Source organism: Triturus cristatus, chromosome 5_1, assembly GCF_964204655.1.
Source record: "Triturus cristatus chromosome 5_1, aTriCri1.1, whole genome shotgun sequence".
NCBI classification, from domain to species: Eukaryota; Metazoa; Chordata; class Amphibia; order Caudata; family Salamandridae; genus Triturus; species Triturus cristatus.
The window spans coordinates 820,750,743-820,777,441 of NC_140587.1; the positions used below are offsets into that span (position 1 = coordinate 820,750,743).

A 26,699-nucleotide genomic window follows, 5' to 3' on the forward strand; every position below is an offset into this window, starting at 1 on the left:
GAGCATTCATCATGAAGAGTTGCCGCGCGAACCCTTTCCAAGTCATCTGAATGTGACTGAACATAGCTAACCTGTGGAGATTTCTGGCAGAAATCTTTATTGAACATATGTGCCATTTTTGACACGACTGAGAGGACTGACTTATTTAGGAACGAGTATGATTTACAGAAATTGCATCTTTGAAAACAAATTGATCTTGGTATCTGCACGAATCTGTTCCTTCAAAAAGATGTGTACTTTGGTTACAGCAGGTGAATTTGCTATCAAAGATTATTGTTGGTTGAAAAATATTGGTTAAGGCAGTTGTTTGTGAGGATATTGTCACAGCTGTGTATTTCAGAGACACGTTTGTTTAGCACAATGTAATTTTGTTTAACTTAGTGACCACTTGGAACATACTATTGCAGTGAACGGTTAGACTTCTGGTGTGCCTACGTTTCCGCATAAGAGAAATCCTTCTTAGCAAGACTGCTCATCTAATCCTGAAAGAATGTTCAAAGAAATATTACCATAAGCAAACCTTTTAACAACTTTTCGGCCTCTCCTTTGGATTTATTAGAAAAGGTGAAACAAGATATTTGTTCCCTAGTGGTTAGTAAAATAAAGGTAATACATGTCCACTGAAAACAAATTTAAGAATGTAATTTTTTTTGGCTTAAGATATTTGATGACTTTGATATCGGTAACATTTTACGTTTTTTTCAACTGGGGGGAAAATAAGGCTATTGGGCGCTTGTGACACAAATACACAAATGTTGTAGTGTAGTATATTGGTGCGGTGCTACAAGAGGGGTTGTCATCCCTTACACAGAGGTAAATACTTTCACAACAAGTCTCTTAGCACACGCAATCATATATAGACCCAAATAAGAGTCATCTCATCTTTAAAATCTTCAGTCTTTAATTGAGAACAGATCCTTCCGCCAGCCAACACGTGTTTCTTCAGTGGGTATGTCACCCTAAGATTTCCTCTGGGCTGTAATCGGTCTTCTTGATCTCGTATAAACCAGTAAGTCCATGCAAGTTCAAATTATAGTTACAGATATGTCAGCGGTTTCTTTAGCACTGGTATGGTCAATATAATTCAATTGTCATCTGCACCCGTATACGGGTTAGAATGCCCTCTGCGTGTCTTCCGGCATATACATCTGTGCCCATGTACGAGCCAGAGAAAACCACTGCCGCTCTCCTGGCGTTCGTTTCTTGTCTTCACATTAATGAATACCAGTGCTAAAGACGATCGAGACAACACAGATTACAGCATGAGGAAATCTTAGGGTGACACACCCACTGACTAAACACGTGTTGGCTGGCGGAAGGATCCGTTCTCAATTAAAGAAAAGACTGAAGATTATAAAGATGACGGGATGGCTCTTATTTGTGTCTATATAGGATTGCATGTGCTAAGAGACTTACTTGTTATATAACATTTTACGTTTAACTGCCTACGTCAGTGTGATGGATCGGTTTTGCAGTGATTTAATGTGCTATGTACAAAGCAGTATAGAATTTTTTTTCCCTCTTGAAAAAGGATCCTATGTTACTCCCGAGGCTGTGAGAAATGTGAGATGTAAAAATGAGTTATTTTTGTACTAAAGAGCCTTAGAGCTCTATGTAATACCTGATCTATACACCAACCTTTCAGCGTGGTGCATTTTAACCTGCCAAGAATTTACAAAAACTTATGATGCAGAATGAGTCTATAGCAAGCCAGGGTTAAGCGTGTGCATACTTTAACCATGCCATACCTTTCCTATCATCTGGAGATGTTGAGTGGATAGGCGTGATGATCCTTTTTGACATTGCTTTGTATAGGAGGATGTAATCAAATGAATTGGTCCTGAGTGAGCTGCTTAGTGGAGATGGAACATGCCCCATTCTATCTGTAATGTTGGTGTCTTCTCGCACTACTCGCTCTTAGGATTTAAAAGTTTGGTTAATACAAGTGGAAATGTAAAGAGATGTCCCTCCCTACATTGTAGAAGTTTTTTAATTGGGAAAATAATTGGCAAATTATAGATCCATTTTGGTGACTGGAGTGTACAGGCAGAATCCGATGACGTCTGCGTAACATTTCTAAATGGATGCCTAACCAGGCACACTCAAATTCCCCTTAAGAAAATTCAATAGCCCAGACTTTAACTAATAAATATGGCATGGTGGACTCTTACTTGCTGGCAAACTTCGTCATGCTTCAGGCCGTTTGAGTGAAGTACTATTGATAAACATCCGGTTCCCTCTGGGAAGGATTGACGTTTTTTGTCTTGGTTTCAAAGCTGGCATCTTGTCCGTAGACCTAAATTCTGCTTCAATCCTATACAAAATAGTGGATCAATCCATTTATTTTCCTGTGCCTTGATCTTATTTGATCGAAATTGGCATTGCCAGAAATTGTTTGGACAGGTTTAAGAAGTGTTATAACTTCCATTCGCAGGGCCATTCTAAGTTGTCTTTAGGGACTTGAAGAATGGAAAAAAAGGCTTGGCCCCGAATTACTTTCTGCTGTTGCGGCCTGGAGATCAGGATTTTCCTATGGAAAATGAACGTGTAGTTTTTGGAAGATGATCGAGCTGTTTATCTAATGCAGGTAAAAAAAGAAAACCTAATGGCACAGTAAGTAGTTGACTGTGCTCAAACACTGTGGTGAAATTGTGGGCTGTCTGTTATCAAGATACAATGTATTTTTATGGTCTGGCTTAATAGCACAGCTGTCCCAGGCAGTTATGTGAGAATCACCTGGAGAGGGGCTTTGGCTCCAACCACATGTTGGGAGCCAGGAGTACCTGTTTTATCCGAAAGGGACTTCTAGCCGCAGATTCTTTACCTTCGAATTATCCTCTAGCTTTAGACTGGATCCATAGATTTTTCTTGAGCAGTACCTCTGTTTGCCGGTAGGTGGCATTGTTCGGCTCTGCATGGCGTAAACCACATTGTCCATGCCAGAAGTGACATGCGCGGTCCCTGTATAGGTGCCACCCAAGCTCACTGACGTCAGTTATTTTCTTTCCTTGCTAGTCAGCGCAGATCCAGGAAGAGCTACCCCTTAGTCAGTTTTTTACTGATTCTTTTCAATGTTTTGTCGGTTTTTCTGGCTTTTTTTTCATTCTGGTGGGATAGGAATTTCAACAAAAGTCCGGCTAAACGCACTGCGGCGCCTGTCATCGCTTGATGTCTGTGACTGACCTGCACCTTGTTTGCCTTTGGTGCCTCAAGTGCAACCACGACCCCAATGCCTGCTCTGATTGCCACACCATGCACCTGAAGGCCTTGAGGAAGTGACCCCTCAAGCTCCTAGCGGCTTGACGTGTGATGATCCAGATCCCGGTCGAGAGGAAACTGTCACGGAGTTTGAGATCCTAGTAGCACTTGCAGTTGTCCGACCATTCAGGTAAGTCCCGCTCCCACAAGAATTAATCAACATGTGCTTCCAACTTCACCTCATCCATTGACCGGCGAGACGAGGGAGCGTTAATACTCTTGGCCAGGCTCTGCGGTTGAACAAGTGCCTGGGCCATCTCTGTGCCTCCCTGAGTTTCTGAGAACCAGAACGACCCACACCTAATTAAAGGAATTTGAGGCTATGCACTTCATATTGGGCGGCCCGTTCCATCTTGCCTGCCTTCGGGCTCTGTGCGGCCGGGAGGGGCCCCTACTGCATCTATGCCTGCAGCACTAGCCTCAGTCTGGGCCCCAGGGATTGACAGATAGATCCAGATCGGCACAGATTGTTCCATCTCCACCTTCCACGGAGCCAGTCCCAAGTCCGACACTTGCAGCGGCACTGTCCGTATTTATGTCCCCGACACGGAGCCAAGTCTCCAATGCCAAGTGAAGCCATTCCTTCGATGTTGGAACCAGAGTCCTATTCTCATGGGCTAGAAATCTGGAACGAATGGGAGGTGTCACTGGACCCTGAAGAATACCAGCCATATCATACCAACCTGAACTAGTGTGAGGATTTGGCGGATGCTAGAGTACTGGATACATCTCCAGATGCTGGCATGCTTTCACGCCCTACCGAGGAGGGAGCTTCTTTCGCAATGGCGAAGAGGAGGGAAGGCGAGGTCCTGGACCTTAGTTTGGGCACCCAGTGGGGGGGGAGGGGGGTGCAGGATCTACCATCACTTGCCCCAGTGGCACTTAAGAATATCAGACCAGTGGGTTTCGCCGATTGTCCGAAGAGGCTACTCCCTCCCTTCGAGACTACCCTCTATGCCACCTACTTATGAAAGGATGACGAAGGACCACCTATCCCTTCTCCACAAGGAAGTAACGTCTGTCTTGGCTAAGAGAGCCACAGAGAGAATGCTGACACCAGAAGTATGTCGTGGTTGCTAGTTCTGCTACTTTCTGGTGTACAAGAAGGACGAAAGCCTTTATCCTAACCTCGACTTGCACTTTCTCAATTTCTTCCTCAAGAAGAAGTTGCAAGTGCTTACACTCGCTCCGGTCCTGTCTGCCCTAGACCCAGGAGACTAGATTGTAGGGTTGGATTTGCAGGACACATTTTCATATCAGAGTCCTGTCTACCCACCGCTCTTACCTGCAGGTCATGGTAGGTCCCGAGCGCTTTGGTGATGGTAAGGCCAAAGGGGAGCACATAGAACAATCTGGTGTTCACCAAGGAGATGGTGGTGGTGGTTGAAGCTCATCTGTGAAGATCAGGAGTGTCAGTCTTCCCCTATCTCTGACTGGCTGTTAAAGGTGAGCTCGCCCCAGGCTGTCTCTCCCACCTCCAGACTATGGCGCACCTCCTGCATTTGCTGGGGTTTACTATCAACATGCTGAAGCCACACCTGACTCCCTCTCAGACGCTCCAGTTCATCTGAGCTGTTCTGGACACCCTGCAGTTTTATGCCTATCCTTCCAAATGGCAAGTCCAGGAAATTCAGGCTATGACACTGATGGTTCAGCCTCTACCCTGGATTTCGGTGAGACTGACTCTGTGACTGCTAAGCCTCATCCCTCCTGCATCCTGCTATGGCACACCCCTGCTGGCATAAGCGGGCTCTGTAGTGGGACTTAAAGTTCCAGTGAGTGGAGCATCAGGGGAATTTCTCCGGCATGATCATCACTCTGACATGCTCCGGATCTCGGAGGAAACTGCAAAAGATCTGCAGTGGTGGTTAAAGAACCACGATTGGGTCAGGGGCCAGATTCCTCTCCCTTCTGCAACCAGATCTGACAGTAGTGATGGATGTGTCACTTCTGGGATGGGTCAGTCATCTGGGAGAGGTGGAGATCAGAGGCATCTGGTCTCAGTCAAAATCCGGACTCCACATTAACTTCTTGGAGCTCCGGGCGATCCTGCTGGCATTTAAAGCCTTTCTACCCTCCAAGGGAAGGCTGGTACAGGTGTTCATATACCGCTGCTATGTGGTACTAAAAGAAACAGGGCGGGGTGGAGCCATGGACCCTTGGTCAGGAGGACCTGCATCTCTGGACATGGCTGGGACGTCAAGGCATTTTCTTGGTGGTTCTACTTCTGGCAGGCTCTCAATTCCAGAGCAGACAAACTCCGCTGCAAATGCCTAGCAGATCATGAATGGCGTCTCCATCTGGAGGTGGTGAAAGGTTTCTTTCAGCAGTGAGGAGAGCCTTGTTTAGATCTGTTCTACACTACCGAGAATACGCAACATCAGCGGATCTGTGCACTGGAGTTTCCAAGGCGGCTCTCGCTCTGAGAAGTTTTTTCGTCTCGAGTGGAGCTCAACCTCATGCACGCCTCCTCCTCCCTCCTGCCCAGAGTTAAGAAGATCAGGAACGACCGGGTCCAAGTCATACTTGTGGCTCCATACTAAGCAAAGAGTCTGGTATTCTGAGCTGTTGAACATGGACTTTGTTCGGTCCTCCGATCAAGCAGCCCCTTCGGTAGGATCTTTTGTTGAAGGGGAGGGTTCTCCACCTGAACCTGCAAGCGCTCTGCCTTCTTGCTTGGAGTTTAAGCGGTGACAGTTGACAGCCTTCGACCTTCCACCCGAAGTCTGACATTATCTTAGCAGCCAAGCGTTCCTCCACCAAGAATGTATATGCCTGCTGTTGGGTAAAATGTGTGGCGTTGTGTACAGAAAGACCGATCTATCACCTTTCTGTCCCTTTTTCTTTTCATTCTCTCTTGCCCAGCATAGCTCTGTTTTGGGCACTCTCAAAGACTATCTTTTTGCTGTTTCAGCTTTTCTGTGGTTGCCTCACCACTACATCCTTCAAATCCCCTATTAGAAATCGGTTCCTAAAAGGTTTATAACATTTGTTCACACCCTCTTCCTTTATTATGTCCTAGTAGCACCTCAATCTCATCCTCACTTTCTTTATGTGAGCTCCCTTTGAGCCCCAGCGCAATTGTCCACTCAGGCTTCTTACCATCAAGATGGCATTTCTCGTAGCTATAACATCTGCACGGAGGGCCAGTGAGCTTCAGGCATTGTCTGGGTAGCTGTCATTGGATGATAAACGTTACTTCATATAAGAGCTTCCTTTCTACCAAAAGTGGTCACTCCCTTTCACGTAAGCTAATTCATCACTGTGCCTACTTTTAATGCTCCTCCTCATCCCTCCAAAGAAGAGGGGTGACTTCACCATTTGGACCCAAAAAAGAGCATTGTCTTTCTACCTTACCATCCATTGGAGTCCTGGGTGGACAACCAACTCTTTATGGTGTATGCCTGAGTGAAAAAAGGACGGGCCGTACAGAAGAGAACCATCTCACGATGGATCTTGGTCTGTATCAAAATCTGCTACGTGTTTGGCTAAGAAGCACCCCCCTGAGGATTTGCGTGCTCGTTAAATCCAAGCTAAAGCTGCAACCACTGCAGTAGCATGCGGAGATCCGGTCCTAGACATCTGCCAGACAGCAATGTGAGCTTCCTTGCACACGTTACCAAGCACTACTTCCTGGATAGTCTGGTCAGTAGGGCTGGGCATTTTGCCCATTTGGTCCTGCAGGACTTCCTGCTGTGAAATTGATCCGCAGACCCTCCTCTAAGGAGGTATTGTTTGGGTATCTAGTCTAAGGTAAGGAGTCTGCAGCTAGTCTCTATCAGATGAACTAGTTACTTATCTTTGGTAACCTCTTGACTCTGTCAAACTGCAGATTCCTTACCGACCCACCCACCCATCCCTCCCGTTCTGTGAACCGGTTTCTAGGGACCCAGCTTTCCTCCTTTCAGGGCCCTAATATTCCACACCAGTGGACTCTGTGCTTTGTGGCTCTGCGCTTCTGGGGTTTAAATTTGCAAAAAGTAACTGACGGAAGCGTGCTGGGGTGGCACCTATATAGGCACCGTGCACGTCACTTCTGGCGCAGGCGACCTAATGCGGAGCCAAACTACGCCACCTACAGATCAAGAAAAATGTTGGGGTCCAGTGTGACTCAAGGGAATAATTTTAAGGTAAGGAATCTGTGGCTGGACAGTCTCTACCAAATGAGGTATTACCAAAAGTAAGTAACTTGTTCGTTTGGGCAGACTTTGTTTGCTTCCTTAAAGTGCTTGCCCTCCCAAACAGCTGTGATCATTTTGATTATTTATATCGCTGCTTCAGCTTGAAGTTTCAGGGGCACACAATTGCCATGGTAATGCCATTAAAGGGTATTAGATTACTAGATCATTTATGATGTGTTTTTTTTTTCTGTCAATAGCACAGATGGGATAAGAACAGTCATTAACACGCATTAAATTTAGGTCTGGCTTGACAGTGCACTAAGCCTGACCTATAGGCTTTTGCCAATGCTTGTTTTTCTTGCTCCTTTTTTTTGTTTGGTTTCCTTGATTGTAGTCTGTTTTAATTGAATTAACTTGCTTTTTTTTAATGTTTTGGTTCCTCAAGCGAGTGCGTAATCACTCACTACTGAGAATTGTTACTTGCAGGCTGACCTTTCGTCTTTCTTAAGTCAATAGATGGAGTAGCATTGAATGGGTAAATGTGACACTTTTGGTTTATTTACAGTGCTATTAGACTGTACTAGTAAGTACGTTTCCCCGAGTTCAGAATGTCCAATTGATGCATTCTGTCAGTCTTCCTTTGGGGTGTAGCTTCAGGGTGGGTGGGGTTTATGTTGTGGTGTGAACCCTCCCCCCCCCCCCCCCCCCCCAAAGTAAATGCTTCGTGTAGTTGGGTTTTGGAGCCCCTCATTTGGGTCTGATATGTCTATGTCGGTCCTTCTAGTCTTTGTCCAAAAATAAAAGCAATAACCTTTTCTGATTGATTAATTTGTTTAAATTTTGTGAGCCTAGGTAAATATTTTATTTCGTAAGGCCTCCTTTTTCTTTATTTTCACATGAGAGCAATTTTGAATACTTTAGTTCAGGATGTGTGCTATACAAGATGTTTAATTGAATGTTCTATAATGTTGCTCCATCTATTATAAGAATATCGGCCACGTTTACCTGTTTATAGGATTACTGACTTGCGTCTTTTACACATTAATGGCTCTCCCCTAAGGACAATGATTATAGTGAACTAAGGTCATGTTTAAAAACTATGACTTTTAATAAATGTCATTGCAGTCAGGTAATCTGATGTACTAAGGTGAAATGCTTTCGCATGTCACAAATCTACTTTTTTTCATTTTGACGCAATTGTCATATTTTCACATTTTGTTGCATGATGTGCATTCCAAATGTTTTCATGTCGTGCCTCCGTCATGGACTCTTAGAATCAAGCTAGACGCTTGGCTCCTCTTTGGCCTGGCTTGCCCTATTTGCTGGTGCGGCCATCTTTATTTGCACCTTAGACTTCATACATAGGGCCGTCAGTAACTTTATAAAATGATTTGTAAAAGGCAAAGACTGGAAACGTGAAGCCCTGCACACATGCACCAGTTTGACAACTCTATCATGAAGGCTTCTTGTAGCAGTGACTAAGAAGAGTGCATGTAGTGAAAATTATTTTAAATGAAGTGATCCCAGGGCACGGACTCCAGGCCATTGTGTTCCATGTGACAGTAATCAGGAGTTCCCAGGGATAGCTTTGACGCTTCGTCAGGGGTAGTAAGTGCTATATAAATACAATACAACTACCATGTCTCTGTGGGATGGGCGGGGCTTATTTTCCAATGGATAGTGTTTAGGGTGTGACACCCCTCAAATGCATTCTTGGTTTGGTAGTTGAGTCTGGGAGCCCTGGATTGGAGCTGCTTTAAGAAAACCATACACAGTTTACTAAACTTTATATTAACTTTTTGGAGAGGAAACCTAAATCTATAGAGTGACTCAGTGGCATAGCTGGGGGGGAGGGAGAGGCCCAGACGTTTCTGGGTGGCACTGTTTTTTGGGGGCGGCAGAGGTGAGCAAGTCATGTTTGTCGACTACCATCTCCCCGCCCCTGAGAACAAGATGTCTGTCGGCCGCCAGACTCTCCCCCTCCCTGGAAATCATCCGTCTGCCCTGGGTGCCAGTAGGTCTAGCTACGCCACTAGAGTGACTGGTTTACCAAAAAAGTAATCTATTTGCACCCATAGAAGTACTCTTTGAATGGGTGCAAATGTCCGGCTATTTGGAATTCACCAACATTGCCGTAGAGGACTTGCAAAGCTATGCCAGTGTCAGGTTAACAAACATACTACTGGCAGTCAAACACACAAAAGGTAATGGGATGAAAACTTTCAAATAGTCTAAATGGTGGAAGTCACTCAGGGTAGCATTCCAACCCATCATTTTTAGCCCCTTGTACAACTGCAGAGAGCGGCCCACCTAGTGCAAATCAGTGCTGATCCTGCTTCCCATGGGACCAGTCCATCCTGAACCTTGGTCATCTCGCTCCTCTGTCCTGCGGCCAACCATTGTTATAGTTGGGAAATTTGAGTTTCACTCCCTCCGAATCTCCATGACTAAGCTACACCCCTGACTTTCCTGTTGCTGCCAGTCTTACTGTGTTGTAAATGCCTTACTTGGGACTTGCTCTCGGGTCAAGGGTTCCATAAAATAACTGATAATTTGTCCCATTAATTTACGAAACAATCTGCTTCCGCCGGACTTTAGACTCTTTTGCAGGTTATTGTTTCAGAGATCAAAAGTGCTGATGAAGCATAATTTACCCTTCCTTCAAGATTTACTTTTTGGCATGCGCAAACGCTGCAGCCCTGCTCTGAACCGGCATTGTCGGAGTTAACGGCGTTTGCATGGCAGAGATGGGCCCATGTGCTCTGAAGCGCTTCCTCCCAGTGGATGTCTGCACTGTTTGTACAGAGATGATGATCGCCACTGGGGAGGTGCTGCTTAATGTGCCCTGAATGTTCAAATACTCGTTGCCCTCTACCACCTCTAAGATTCCTTATATTTAACATTTTAATAACTGACACTAAATAAAAATAGATAGGGCGATTGGTTTAAAAAAAAAAAAAAAAAAAAAAAAAAGAGCCTACCCTGCTGTTGAAATTAGTAACTTAAACATTCGGTTTATTTTGCTGGATTAGGATGAGTGCTACCAGAGGTGCAATGCATGCAGGGCAACGGTGCAAGAACAAGGGGGTATATATACAAGCCCCTATCGCCACAGGAACGTCCCTTTTTGGGTCGTTCCTGTGGCAAGAGGCTTTGCCTCATTTACATTGCAGTGTTAAGCCACTTAACGTGGCTTAACGCTGATTTGTAAATCAGGCCCCCTTTCACGCTATGCCTAGCGTGAAAGGGTTGGGCAGTGGCTGTTGTGGTTGGCGTTCGATCGCAACACCCATTGACTTTGACGTTGCCCCCTTTTTACAAAGGTGCCATAAATAGGAGGCAGCGCCAAAATTAGGTCCAGGGAAAACTTGGCTGCCTTGTGCAGCACACATGGAAAAAGCAAAATGCCTTGGATTGTTTGTGTAGGAAGGTGTCCCTTCCTGCTCATAAACAATCTTTTTTCTAAAAATGACATTTTGTAACACACGTGTGCTGCATTAAGCAGCACACATAGAAGTGACAAAACGGCATTTAAAGATTGTTTATGTGCAGAAAGGGACACCTTCCTACACATAAACAATCTTCCTGTGCACACAGACACCCTTGCACTATGGTGCAAGGGTGCCTGCGTTGGCTCTAGGCAGCCAAGTGTAGCTCCACCGCAGTGGGAAACGCAAGGCTGCACCATATTCTTCTACATATGGTGCAGACTTGCGTTTCTGAAGTGGGTGTTAAGCCATGACAGCTAACGCCTCACTCAGCCACTTCTTTGAACATATGCCCCAAGGTTTGCCGGTATCTCAGTGGTATTGCTTGGGTTTCCCCAGTGAGCGGTGCCAAGTGTTGGCTGTACTGCAAGTAATAAGCGACCTCAAAGTTTGACGTAAAAAAAGGCTCCTTGATGGTGATCGCAAAGGTAAGGGCTGCATGGAGCCACACCAGCTGTGATTCACATTAGCCTGCCCCTCTGCAGCACACTGGTGTTTGGGGTAGTCACACTTTAAGCCATCTGTATCATAAACTTTATCATATGGGCCCTCCTTTATTAGCGGCCTACCACAGCTACAGTAGCAAACATTTTGGCCTACACTGTCTTCGAGGAAAATTATGTCCTTTATGATGCTTTCACTTTGAGAGTCAAACATGTTAATTTTACTTAAGAACATGGCAAAACATTGCAAGAAAGTACGCACAATGCACACAAGAATTTGATATTTGGAGATGTGTGTGTGTGTATATATGTATATATGTGTGTATGTGTATATATATTATTAATTTAAGGTGCCTAGGCCCAACATTTCTTATCAGCCTTCCACCACTGCTGCCAAGTGCTGGGATTGCATTGTGCCAAGGCTGCCTTATGTGTTTTTCACTTTGTGCGGCTTTCATCTGCCATCCTACTCATTTTAGCTCACTTTTTCGGATTCTTTTCATCTCTATCGCCTTTGTCGAGGTTTTCTTAGCCTTCTTTTCCTCCTTTACGTCCTTTCCTTTCTTGCCCTTTTCTTGCTCTGGGTTAGTCAGATAAAAAAAATATCCTGCTCCTCAAAAACGTGTGCCCACCACTAGCAAACACTTGCACACACTTGCAAAAATTAAGCACTGCATGAACCAGCACCTATTTGCCCCTAAGAACCAAAGAAAAAAAACACAGGATGAGTGCAGGTACATGGTTGCATCAATGGGAGATGAGAAAACCACTGGTGATCACCAATGACACAAACACTTGATATGTATGTCCACTCATAACCTAATCCTTCCGAGAATATTACATTTTTTTTATCTATCACTCTTCTTTACTCCACTACATGCTTATGTGGCTTCAAGGATAAGCGTGCCAATCTGGTGATCACAAATGACCGCAAAGCACTTCCAGCACACTGCAACAACTAATGTGCGTTAGCACCTCTCGGGGTTTGATCACTGTGTAAATGCAACTACCGTAAAGATACGTGTGGCTTACGCTGAACTTGGTGTTTGTCTTCTTTTTTTCTTTCAGCTGAGCTGGAGTTCGTCCAGATAATCATTATCATCGTGGTGATCACTGTGATGGTGGTGGTGATCATCTGCTTACTGAATCACTACAAATTCTCTACGCGCTTCTTTATCAACAGGCACAGCCAGAGCCGCAGACAGGAGGAGGCCCTGCAGCCGGTGAGTGCACAGCTCCTACTCGGGCAAACTTGCTTCTGTGGCCTTCACTTTTGTCAAAGCAGCTGTGGGGTTCTCCAAGAAATCTGAGATGCAACCTATCCTCCAAGATGGCAAAAAACACATCTAGGCTTTCGAAATGCCACAAGTTTGTCAAATGTTAATCGAATGTTTAGCTGTTGTTGTGTCCTGCTGGACACAGTCTAGTGTTCCTGCCAGCCACTCCCCCGAGGGCTGGCCCACACACACCCCCTCACCCATCCAACACGGGTGTCACCGGTCAGGTGACCCCGCTAATAAAAGGGCCCGAGTGCACGTGCTCGCGGCCAGTTCCCAGTACCTTAAACGCTGTGTCTGTGTCGTCCTGTCGTCCGACATGTGGGCCTAGGGCCCCGAACATAACACTGGCGACGAGGCGGGTCTGATCCCGCGTGCCTGCGAAGGGAGAGACTGCTCGACCGGAGCACCGCTGTGGTTGTTTTTCCTGAAGGGGGATCGGAGGCTCCCATGCTGCCATAGTTTGCCCTGAGGACGTGGCCACACCACCCCGCATGAAAGGCGATCCCTGCCCTTGCCCTACTATTTTTCCTTGGCTCCCGACGGTGGTGCAGTCACGAGACAGTGGTGAGGAGCAGCGCAACTGCGGAGAGAAGGAGCTCCACTACATGTGGCGATCACGCTATGCCCCGCGGATCAGGTGTCCGTAAGTGATCCTCGCCCGACACCAGGTAGCCCCAGCAGTAGGAGCGCCGCTCAGCAAGAAGGCCGCCACCCGGCCGGCGAGAAAGAAATCCGTAGCGGTGAACGAACGGCATGAAGCCTGTGCAGGTGTGATCAGTGTGGCGCGGAGAAATCCTGGCAGTGAACTCCGTGTTAAAGATGCCTCCTTTCATTGCCAGCAAGCTGCACTGAAGACACCCCCAGTAACACCGAGCAAGCAGAGGTGAGGAAAGTGAGCCGCTCCGCCCCTGTGCGCTGCCCTACTGTGCCCCATTACCTTGTTTGTGAAGTCCAGAGATAGGCGCGTGGCTGTGGTTGCCGGCAGATGTCTGGGCCCAGCTCCAGGTGTTGCCGCAGACTGGCTCCGACGTTCAGCAGCGGATAGGGAGAAGCGTGGCAGCCCATGACCGGTGAAGCGAGGCCCGCAGCTTTTGCAAAGCTGTTGAGGCCGGTCCATGCTCGGAAAAGCATCCCAGGCAGCTTTCGCCACAGAACAAAAGTGTCTGCAGCGTGAAGGCACCCACCACAAATTGCCTGCCCTCCATTCCCCAGTCCCGGCGCCGTCCGTTTTTGTCACGTAAAAGGGTCCCAGGCTGCGAGACTGCAGAGAAACGACCTGCGGCATGCAAAGAGTGGTTGCAGCGCCACCTAGTGGTCAGGAGTGGTACCACGTTTAAAGGACGAACTAATTTTTCAAAACCAATGGGCCCAAGGAAACGGACACTGGCACAGTCATTTCTACGGCTCTACAATTATCTATCATGAAGTGACTCCCAAAGAGCTCTTATTTTTTTACAGGAGACGAGCTGCCCAATACAAAAAAATATATATATATAGCTGGACACCCCTGGCAAACAGTTAAAGCACACCAAGAGATAACAGAGTGCTACACTCTTACTCCAGAGTCGATGAGAGAAGTAGATTAAGAGCACTCAAGGCAGTGCAGCCAAGGGGAGCCAAAACGACTAAGCAGCCAGCACCGCCTAGTGGCCTGAAGTGGTACCGCACCGAAAGGACCGACCGGGAAGTTGACAGCAGACAGCGTTAAAAGCAGTCACTGCGGTGAGAAAGAGAAGGCTGCTGTCTGCCCCATAGCATGTTGACTGTTTTGGCCTCTGCACTGGCATCCCCAGCCCGCGCAGCTCAGTCATAGGGAAATAGCTGCAGCGAAAACTAAAGGAGCGCCACCTAGCACCTCCTGGTGGCACCGCACCCAGACACACGCCGGTGCAGAAAAGAACCAAAGAAACTAAATTTCTGAAAACTCAGGCCCGTTCAAACAAGTCACAAACACAAACTCCAGCGAGGCCCGTATGTATGCCCCCCTTTCAGAGCGGATGTCACTGACAGAACTACGCCAGTCCCGCACCCTCACTCGCCTGTTATGCAGCTTGTATGAAGGAGATGTGGTAAGCGCTGCTGTCCAAAGCCTCTGAATATCCGTAGCAGCACCCCCCTGGCAGGGGAGAAGACCACAGCCTTCACTCAAGAAGAATCCCAGGGGAATTGGGAGAAATGCTGAAAGCCATAAGCCCATCCTGTAAGGAGGAGGGGAAGAGTCCTTCGTCTCAGTTCTCATAGCATTGACAAGGGTGTCTGCATTGCTACCTACAGTTTGCCTGAGCTATTGCACCAGAGTACAGCATACTGCAAACGAACAGCCCCAAGTACACATTGATGCTGTGCTCAAAGTTTCCCTGTTGCCCTGATCACCAAACAGCCTGCCGTGTCCTGTGACTTCGCCAAGGGCAGCCAAAATAACGGCTACTGCTGCATGCAGAGACCAACTCAAAGAGATGTTTGCACTGTTCTCCCTATCAGACCCAGGTACCTGCAGGCCAACAGCAGTGCAGAGTGCATTGTACGCCCCCATCCCCTGGGGATGCCCGTCTGCCACCGCATGCAGCCCAGGCAAAGACGGAAAGTACTGCATGGCCCCTAGTGGCAAGCCACAGCAAGGGTGATGAGACAGGCAGACAAGGTGTCCCGGAAGGAGTTCAGTGCTCCACAGAGGCGATACAGCACCTTTTTTCTGATTATCAGTGGCAGGAAATACAAGAGAGGAGCGGCGACCGTGCACAAGGTACAAGACAGACTGAGTGTCCACCCGTTTGGGCGCGCAGACAATGATGGGCTGTACAAAGTAGTCTGTGCCAGCCAGCTGCCAGGCACCGAAAGGCCACCACTGGCTCATCAAGGAGAATTTCACAAGGAGTTACCAACCCTGCCAAGCATGAAGAAACCAAGGCAGGATTTCAATGGCATTACGGCGCATTCTCAAGGTGCAAGAGCAATGCCCTCAAGCGAAGAGTAGGCGGAAGGGACATTACCCGCCATCTGAAAGTACAGAGGAGAGAGGTGCCCCGTGTGGCCTGAACGCAGGAAGGAGAGAGATCGTAGTCAACCTACCTGCACCAACATCGTCCAGCAGTGGGCCAGAAACTATTCAGAGAGTGCCTTTTATACTGCCTTAAGACTGTGGTGTGCAGCAGTTCTCTACAGGCATGAGGAGACTCCTGCACTCCAAGTGGCGCGCCGCCACAACTGACGCAAGAGAAGGGAGATACATACCTCCCAAGCGATCCGAAATTACAGCTGGGACTGACGTCCCTGAAATGGCTGACGCACCTGAGAAGCACAGGTGTAGCAACACGATGCCTTTGCAGCATGATGCTACTGCAACACGATGCCTTTGCAGCATGATGCTACTGCAACACGATGCCATTGCAGCATGACGCTACTGCAACACGATGCCACTGCAACACGATGTCCTTGCAGCAAGATGCCACTGCAACACAATGTCATTGCAGCAAGATGCCACTGCAACACGATGCCATTGCAGCATGACGCTACTGCAACACGATGCCACTGCAACACAATGTCCTTGCAGCAAGATGCCACTGCAACACAATGTCATTGCAGCAAGATGCCACTGCAACACGATGCCATTGCAGCACGATGCCACTGCAACACGACGTCATTGCAGCAAGATGCCACTGCAGCAAGAAGCGACCTGCATTACGTGGTCTGTTGACACATTCTAGAGAAGATAAGGAGTGGCGAGATATAGGACAGTGAAAGTCCTATTCCAGGAAAACGGACGACAACAAGTGAACAGTGGGAATCAACAAAAGGGGACTAGAACAAGTACTCGCACGATCACCTGAGTGCACCTTCTAAGATACGACAGCCACTAGGGTGGGGTGACATCATTCTTCATAGTGACCGTCATCCACCTGTCGCCGGCTGCTTAAAGGAAAGGGCATCCCTGTTCTACTTACACAAATGCCAAATCAGAAGAACTGCACCAAGTGTCCGACGAGTATCATGACTGCCAAGATTCGCCAGTCATCCCTACTCACTGCTAGTTATCACCAGATGTGGTGCGAGTCGTCTCATGGCATCCACTCCATATCTGTCGTGTGCATCACTACCATCCTTGGAGCTTCAAGTACAACACCTGGAGTCCCACACCACTTGCCAGAACAACCGACGATCCGAACATGCAGTGACCATCTGTTTAACCGGCGCATGTTCTGATCCTGGTAGCGAGAACATGTTTCTGACCAAGACACATCCACCCCTGACGTTTGCACGAGTGACGAGGCAGTGGCTCCAGAGTCAGAGCCCATATGCAGTCCCAGGGCAACTCATCCAAGGGGCCTCCCAGAGCGTGAGAGATGGACCTTACTGTGCCCTACCAATGGATTCCAGGAAGTGGCCAGGTCATCTAACCGAGAATTTCAACAGGTCACGGAATGCCAAGTCTGTCGTCAAAGGATCAAGCGACGCAATCGTCCGGTGTGGCAGTGGACTCATCTATACGCTCCTGATGCACCCATTTGAACAATAAACACTAATTGCCTCGCAGCAAGAGTATGCTGGACTGATGAACATCTCGTAGGTGGACCGTTCCTCAACTGAAGCGAAGCTAAAAGGTCCGGATATCATCAGCACTGTGTTCGTCCCCAGATATGCCTGGTTAAAGTATGGACATGTGCCAAGATGTCTTGATGCTCACAGCTGCACCTGTCCACCGCTGTCCTGCGAACTACATCTCTGAACTGTGAGGGTTTTTGTTCCGTTTTCTTTTAGTTTGTTTTCCTCATTTTGCTTTCCATGGTTTGGACGCTTTTGTTTGTTGTTTTTTTTCGTTTTATTAAAATTTGGGAGGAATGTTGTGTCCTGCTGGACACAGTCTAGTGTTCCTGCCAGCCACTCCCCCGAGGGCTGGCCCACACACACCCCCTCACCCATCCAACACGGGTGTCACCGGTCAGGTGACCCCGCTAATAAAAGGGCCCGAGTGCACGTGCTCGCGGCCAGTTCCCAGTACCTTAAACGCTGTGTCTGTGTCGTCCTGTCGTCCGACATGTGGGCCTAGGGCCCCGAACATAACAGCTGTGATGGGTGTCGTGTCCTTGTGAAAGTAATGGTGAATGAGTTAAGAGCCCTCCCTCCCTCCCGGTATCTGCCGGACCTTTGGCAACAGAATGTCTCATTGGCTGTGACTGCTGACTGCGCCCGAAGGTACTCGGCCCTTTAGACCTAGCTCCATGCATAGCTCCCGTGGCTGGTCAGTGGTCAGCTTTGATTAGAATGTACATGTCCAGCCTCCAGCCGGTGGTATGCTGAGCTGCAGTGCCAACGCACCACTGGCTGCAGTACGCACTGACGCTGCGTCTAGCTTCAGCCAGCGTCGAAGGCTAAAAATAGGCGCAGTCGCACCCTGCTGGAAAGGGTAACAGGAGCGAGACAGCGCTTGGTTAACCTTAGATCACTTTTCGTAAATAGTGCAGCGTGACCTGTCGTGTTGGAACATAAAAAAAATGCATATTTCTGATATCTGAAATGAACACCGGAAATGTTTAGCCATGTAGGTAGGGCTGGGCTTTCACTGCACTATTCTCGTCTCTTTTAGCTGTTAGTCAAGCTGCGACGCTGTAACCCGTAGTTTCATGTATTCTGGCTCAATCTTGAGAAGGAATGAAAATTGATGTTAGAGGGCCATCTGCTGGCCAGAGACTAGACTGCGCCACCCTGTGTTGGGAGGCAAATTAAAACCTTTTCTCGCACGGGTTAAATGCCTGCCTACATTAGCGTTCGCGTGGCGTGGTATCTGCGATGCTTTTGGAATCTGGACTCGTTTGGTTCATCATGATATAAGGTTATGTGCGGTTTCTGAGTTTTCCCCAATTAAGGGTGACCACGGAGGCTTCGTAAACGTGCCTTAGCCTGGCCTGAGTGTTGGGTGTGTAGTTTGTAGGGTGAAGGTTGTCCCTACAGTGTTGGTGTGCGACAGCGAGTTATTTGGGGCATTTGTCTCGCACCCTAACCCATGCTACGTGAGGCACTCTGTAGTCTTTGTCTATATGTACCCACCGTGATATAAAAGCGTAACACCTTTCCAGGACCTTATATTCTCTATTTTGTAAAAACGTGTTCAAGGCTTCCGAAAAGTGTAATAATTAAGGATACTACCTTTTCGAAGGTACCCTCTGCGCAAAGTAGACAGATTCAAAGTTGACACCGGTCTACAGTCTTTGTGATTTTTCTTATGGGCCCTGGAATGTTTAGCCATGATGTCTGTCGGTGAGTATGTGTCATTATTAGGAGTTAAATTGTGCCCCCATTTATAAGAACGACCTCCCATTTTTTGTGGCTTTAGATGGTCAAGAATGTCTATGCAGGATTAGGTGGTATCTGCATAACGTTGTTAGTGAAGGATGTCCGTTATTGGCAACCCATTTAGATTTAGTTGACACTCTGTTGTAGGGCAGTATATTTTTTAGCTTAGCCATTTTGAGAGCAAGAATCAGACCAGTCCTTTGTGATTTTTGCTCTCTTGTCAAGGAAGGAGTTTTAGTGTTGCTAATCTAGTTCACATCCACGTGCTAATGCAGACATTTTACGTCTGTAGGAAGTTTGTTGGTCTGTGTGGTTTTGCAAATTTGCATTGAAACATTTGCAAGTCAATGAGCATCTTGATCTCTCTCACTCTCTTTAACTCGAACTCTGGCTCAGTCTCTCACCAGCTCTTGTTGCTGGACAAAAAAAGCTTTAAGTTGTTGCGCTCAGCTTTCAGTATAACGTCTAAATGTACCTATGATTACGAATTAAAACAGAAAAAAACACAGAAATGTGCATGTTATGGTTGGGGCGCAATTCAGAACATCCAACAGGCATGTAAACAATAGCTTATACATCAAATGCAATGCTATGCCTGACACTATTTATACCAATATATAATAACCCCTAAAAGGACAATGTAATTAAATAATGCATACTCAAATATGTAATCGTATAGTCCTCTTTCATAGTGTTAAGGGAAATGTTGTATGTAATATCTGTATAATTATTTATGACCAAATTTGCCAATTGAGTTTTGTTGTTTTTAGCACATACCAAATGCAACAGTGTTTTTTTTTTTTGGAAGAAAATGCCTTAAGCCATGCGTGATGGGGGTTGGCTGCAGGGCCTGGATTGCCACCTTCAGGAAACATTCTGCAGCTGCTAAAGGCCTTGCATGAAGTAGTAACCTTCCAATCGGAGAGGTTTGGATATGGGAGCCCAACTTTCAATCAATCATTTATAGAGGATGGCACCTCGCCCGTTAGGGTCTCGAGGCACTTGTAGTTACTTCAGGTCGTATATCATTCGAACATCCAGGTCTTGAGTTCTCTTCTGAATTTCTGGAGCAATGGGGTGGCCCTTAGGTGCAGGGGAATGGAGTTCCATGTCTTGGCTGCCAGGTGCGAGGAGCGTCCTCTGCTGTTGGTTCGATGGATACAGAGGCGTGTCTGTGGAATCTTGAAGCAGACCGGAGGTGTCTGGTTGGTCGGTGGAAGGTCAGTTGTTTGTTGTGTACGGGTACTTCATTGTGTAGGGCATTGTCAGCGTGGGGGTCTGCATCTTGAACGTCCATCTCTTCTGTATCCTGGGCCAGTACAGTTTCTTGTGGTGGAGTGTAATGTGGGTCCTTCTGGGTAGGTCAATGATGAGTCTTGCTGCTGCGTTCTGTATTGTCTGTAGTCTCTTCAGGAGGCATGCTGTGATTGCTATGCAAAGAGCGTTTCCGTAGTCTAGCCTGCTGGTTAAGAGGACCTGAATGGCGGTCCTTCTGGTGTTGACTGGGAGCCACCTTAAGATCTTGCGAAGCATGCAGAGGATGTGAAAACAGGCCTATGAGACTGCGTTGACTTGTTTTACCATCAAGAGTTTGCTGTTCGGGATGATGCCCAGGTTGCAGGCATGGTCTGTTGGGGCCGGTGGTGGGTTTGCAAACCTGAAGAGGAAAGCTGGAGAGAATTCCATTGTCCAATTAGATGCAAGTTTTTTATTTTGTTTTGTGTCTTTGGAGGTCTACGAAACCGCGTTTTCAGAACTCTTCAAATTCATGATCCAGATAAATATAATTAAATCCCTTGATGCCCACACATTTTTTTTATTTTAAATGTTAATTTTTCAAACTAGTTAAAGTGACTTTTCTTGTTTGACTTTCTGTTTAGTAAAGTTCTACTTTACTGCCACGTTTGTTCCCCAATTCAGAAAAATGTTCAATCAGATGACAAAGAACCGTTTGAGCATTAAAATGGGAAAATCACTTTTTTTTTGGGTCCCCATGCCCCCTATGTTTTGTCCCCACCTTATGGGTCTGTACAGAATATACCATGCCAGACCCAAAATGGCTAAACTTTCATTTTGTATGTGTGCTTTTTAAAAGATTCTATTAAATGTTCTCATGTCACCTCAAATAAGCACACTTCGAGCCTGAACTGCCTCTTGTGCTCTAATATCAGGGACAACTTCAGTCAATTGTGTTGGCTGCGGTTCTGTACCTGAGCCTCCCCAGCCACTACTGACTTGAGCGGTTTAATCATTGGGCGTGATGTTCCTCATCCAATTTCAAGCAAGTTCCAGCACCCTTTTTCCTCCACCCCCATCTTGCACTTATTGTCCAGCCCATTGAAATACCTTACTGACTTCCACCAATCGAACCAGGTCGGGGCTGGGGGTTGACACTACTTTTTACAGATCTCCCACCTTGCCAAAAGAATCGGGCACAAAATCAACTTGGTTTGTAATATCTGAGGGGGCATGACTCTAGCCTCTTGCTGAGCCAAGCCAAACATAATCATAGCAGGTCTTACCTGTTTGGTTGCTCCCAGGGCATCAGAGATGATCCTGCCCACATTTGACAAAAAAACCTTCTAAGCTCCGGTGTTAGACCTGGCTTTTCTAGTGGGTTTATCCCGAGGCTTTTTGCTTGTTGGCCTCCTGTTTTTGATCCTATTTTTGTTGGCGTTAGGACTTTGGGCACTTTACCACTGCTAATCAGTGCTAAAGTGCATATGCTCTCAGAGTAAATTGTTGTTATGGATTGGTGTTTTGATGATTGGCTTATTTGATTTACTATTAAGTCCCTAGTACCGTGCACTATGTGTGCCCAGGGCCTGTAAATAAATGCTACTAGTGGGCCTGCAGCACCGATTGTGCAACGCACATGAATAGCCGATAAACGTAGCTCAGACCTGCCACTGCGGTGTCTGTGCGCGGTTTGCTACTGCCATGACGACTTGGCAAGTGCACCCACTTGCCAGGCCCTAACTATACCTTTTATTACATGTGAGTCATCCCTAAGGTATGCGCAAGGTACCCTCATGGGCAGGGTGCAGTGTATGTGAAAAGTAGGACATGTACTGGTGTGTGACATGTCCTGATAGTGAAATACATTGTACTTCGTCTTTCACTATGGAAAGGCTATTTGGCCCCTGGATAGAATGGGAATTTATAACCTCTTATAAGTACAACATCCCAGTGGGACAAGGTCGAAAGATGGAGTTAAGTATGTCTGAACTCAGAATATAAAAATGCATCTTTTAGTAAAGATGATTTTTATATTGTGTATTTGAAAATACCACTTTTAGAAAGTGGGTATTTTCTTGCTTAGCCATCCTGTGTGCCTCTGCTAGTTTTGGATTGCCTGTCTGGTTTTGGAGTAACAGAGGCTGGGGATGTGCATTTGCTGTAGACAGTCATTGGGGGAGCCGACGGCACAGCTCGTGATGCTCCTGACAGACAACCCCGACTCACATCGCAGCCCCGACTTCACTGACACCAGTGCTCCATCATTGCGGAGCTGATACCGGATGTGGGTGAACTCCCGAATCCATCAACCCCCCGCCGCACTGTCGTAATGAACTGACACCTCGCCGCCACTGCGATGTCACCTTCCTGGCAACAGTAAGGAACCAACGCCTCACCTCCCCTGCATCGCAGTAAGGAACCAACGCCTCACCTCCCCTCTCCTGTGGTCTTAAGGAACCGATGCCGCCCGGCACCAAAGAATTATCACCTCCCCGACGCCGTGCACCGTCTTTGTTTTCATTGTTTACCAAGGTACAGCTCTTTGGGGGTCCATGTGACTCGGGCCTGATGCCACTCACCTTGCGCTTGGCCCGTACTTTGGAATTTTTTTCATCTGTCACGTCGTCGTAATTACTCCAGGCAGAATTATTTGTTGCTAGTAGCTTTATTGTGTGGATAACCTAATGTTGGTGATATCTCAATATATGTATTGTGGATTTTTGTTGTTTTGGTTTTGTTTGGTTTAGATAAAGATTTCCTATTTTTTTTTTAACTGGTGTCTATTTGTACTATTTTCACTGTGTTGTATGTGTGCACAAATGCTCTACGCACTGCCTATGATAAGCCTGCCTGCTAGTGCCAAGCTACCAAGGGGGTGAGCAGGGGTTGTCTGAGGGCGTAACTCCCTTACCCTGACTAGAAGCAAGGGTCCCTACTTGGACAACGGTACGAACCATTGCCAAATAGAGATCCCCATTTCTAACATTGGGCAGCTGGCAAACATGTGCATGTCATCCGCATCTCAAGCGCCACACCTTCTGAATCTAGTATCCTCATTTCCTCTTATCTTGGCCGGCCTTAATGGGGTCCAGTATGCTCTGTAGATGGTGAAGAAGTGATTCCTCCTTAGTGCAGCAGATTTAATCACAGAATACAGCATGTTCATTGATACTTACCATAGTTGCTCCAACTCCATATTCGACAAGTATCCATCCCAGGCATGATGTGGAGGTTTCATATTGTCCTCCGCTGCCTTCAGGAGATCCTGATACCAATATGACACTTTCTTCTTCTTTGCCTTGAGTTCCTGGAGGTCAATTTCTATAGGATTTTTCTCAATCTCGGTCCACAATCTGTGTTTTAAACTATGCATTCAGCTGATAACATTTGAACCTGGAGAGGGCCCAATTTGTCAACTGCGTGCAAGTGTCCCAGGATAGGTCTCTGCCTCTTCAATGAACTGCCCCTTTTTTAGGAAATTTTGTGCAAATTCATCAAATACTACCAAAGTTAAGAAAACAAAAAACAATTTTCTATGGAAACTCTGAATTAACCATAACTTCACAGGGGCTATTATCGCCTGTGTAACTGATATCCGTCTATTGATAGACCTATATGTTACACAGGTGGTGTATGCATTGTGTAGATGGTTTAGCCACACTTTTCACTGAAACAGCATGTTTTGATTTACCTATATCTTTGGCCCACATGGCCAGATCTGCACCAAATGTGGTCGTTTTTAGCAGATGTGGTCCTGCATGCCAAACTTCATGCAGCTTCATTGGTGTAAATTTGTTCAGAGACAATCGCCCCTCAACCTTTTTCTCCCACACTTTGCATTATTATGGAATCACGCTTCCCTTTGTTCCATGGTTTGGGGTGAATCCATTGAGTAGTTTGAGATATTAGTATTTTAAAAAGATGCCAATCTTCTTTAATGGTTTAATGCTTTTGCATAGCATAACCATTTAAAATGTGATTTCCATAATCACTATTTCGGTCAGTCACGTTGAAAGTTGAACGGGACTCTGATTTGATAGTGGTTCTACAAAGTAAAATTGAGTCCCTGAATCGGGTCAATCAAGGTAAGTCCGTCAACCCCTCAATACTCTTGTCAGTCGGAAAGGAGGCTAAGCTAGGTAAACACATTTCTCCTCGCCTCCAGGCATTCTGTCCTCCATTTGTACGTATTTAGAGGTACTTCCATGGCACTTCCCTTTCTATTAAACATCTTCCTCATGCGTAGATGCCAAATTGTGTTCCGAATAAAGAATAGCATTATTCTTTAATCCGAATGCGATTTGGCGTACCTACTTTGAGTGACCTGGTTCAGGGACTCAGTTCTATCTCATGGCACCTCTATCAAAAGGGAGTCCTGTTGGAATACTAATATTATATACTCGTCCCATTGAGGCTTTATATCCTCCGCCATTAGGCGGTCCTTGGATTAAAAAAAATAATATATATTCTCAACACAATACAAGTTACCCTTTGTAACTCGAGACAGGCCACTCCAATCGTGCTGCTATATTTCTTTAGTGGAGACAAAACAAGCATAACGCGTTTCGCCTCCCTCGAGGCTTAATCATATGCAAAATCATCAATGGATGCGTTCGTTAGCATTTTTAAACGTAACTACCAACATTGAAGGAACAATGTCCACCAGTTCGATTTAAAGTGGCAGTAGGTGTTTGAACATAGTTTGCTTTACTTTTGCACAGCGTCGGTAAGTACTCTTTAATTTTTAAATCTTATCAGGATAATCCCTTGAAAATCAAGTATTTTCATAAAAACTGCGTCCCGTCAATGTGCTATTTCTCAAATATTTTTGGCAGTAGTACTCGAACTACAGTACCCAGAATACACCATTACTGACAATCTTTTGCCTACTTGGTACTCCAATGCAGTTCTTGGCAAAATTAAAACTTAGTTTCAACGGCAAATCCCGTACATATTAATTGCCTTTACCAGGAACAGTTCCATTTTGTGGCTTATATTTAAACGGTTGCAGCGTCTCCAGTCCATTCCGCTACCACCCGGTTGTTATTTCCTTCTATTTGCCTTCCAAGAGACATTAATCAGCACGAAGTGCACGGGGAATTCCCGACGCAAACCCTGGCTGTATCCATGTTCGTCTCCCAAGTCGAGGCGGGCCTCTCAACGTGGCCCTTCCATCAGTCCTTCGTTAGCAATCCATTTTTTACAGCCGGCGGGCACTTCTAAATTGGATCCAATCCATGTAACAAAGACCTGACAAACAAAGTGCCTCATCCAAACGGGTCGGGGCCCATCACGGGTGTGCCAGACACCTGTACAAATTCAACAGAACACAAGTTACCCTTCGTAACTCGAGACAGGCCACTCCAATCGTGCTGCTATATTTCTTTATTGGAGACAAAAACAAGCGTAAGGCTTAATCGTATGCAAAATCATCAATGGATGGGTTCGTTAGCATATATATATATATATATAATATATATTCACTGAAAGAACCATAGGTTTTAGGCCTGATATAGTTAGGAATTAGCATTTAAAAAACCTTAGAAATTCACTGGAAAAACCATAGGTTTTAGGGGTGTTATAGTTAGCTGGACATTTCACTTGTACAAAACCATTGAAATTCCTCCGATGTAGTTAGTTGTACTAACTACATCTTGCGCGCCCGCAACCCACTGCTGATGTCCCATATTACATCATTCATGACATCTCAAATGACATCACTGATGACATCCTCCAGTGAATGTGGTTTGGTTCGTTATTTAAATGTGTATTATATATTATATATATATATAGCATTTTGCATTGAAGAATGAGTGGATATATAAATATAAATATCTGGATGGAGTATTTAGTAGCAGTGTGATTGGCTGTTTACTTGACTAATTTATTCACTAAATATATTGGATGGTGACTAAACTGTGTGAATATCTGTATCACTTTGTCAGTTGTTGTGTAAACTGCTGCACCAGTTGGTTACTAGCTTCGTGAAAGTCTATATTAGTTATTGATTAGTTAACTGAGTATTTGTATGGGAGAGTGAATGTGTGTGTGGTTCGGTGGGGGGTGTGACAGCCCAAAGATGTGTGAATAGTTGATTCAGTAGGTATATGATGTTAAAACTACATTTTATAACAGTTGTTTGGGTGAGTGAATATCTTCATGGACGTGGTGATGAGCAAATGTCTCAATGGTACATGTCCAACAAACTAGAAAAATAAAAGCCAGTGTATGTGTCAGTTGTTGTATTTAAATAAGTATACATAAGACTCAGTGATTGTATGAGTGACTGTATGGATAACTATACTTGTAATAGTGATTTTATAACACACTAAGTTCGATTTACTATCTATATGAATAGATGAAGTGGTGTTTGTATAAGTGTGTAGCTAAGTAAATGTAAGTATGATCCATTGTTTGCATAAGTGAGTAGGATGACTTAAGTGATTAGGTTGTGTGCTGGTGTGTACTGTCGATACAGGTGTATAAGTATATTTGATAGTGTTCTATTGATCATTGACAGCATGTATGAGTGAATCTATAGGTAAGTGATTAGATGTGTGTATAGATCTAGGAATCACTGAG

At 46.0% G+C, this 26,699-nt stretch overlaps 1 protein-coding gene across 7 annotated transcripts in view; it reads left to right on the forward strand.

Moving 5' to 3' along the window:
* LDLRAD4 (low density lipoprotein receptor class A domain containing 4) overlaps positions 1–26,699 on the forward strand; it is a 332,740-nt gene that overhangs the window by 230,556 nt on the left and 75,485 nt on the right. For all 7 annotated transcript variants that reach the window (XM_085605874.1, XM_085605872.1, XM_085605867.1 and 4 more), the window contains one exon: positions 12,379–12,533. In XM_085605874.1, the coding sequence (XP_085462000.1) occupies positions 12,379–12,533 (155 nt within the window). The remainder of the gene's footprint in view (positions 1–12,378; positions 12,534–26,699) is intronic.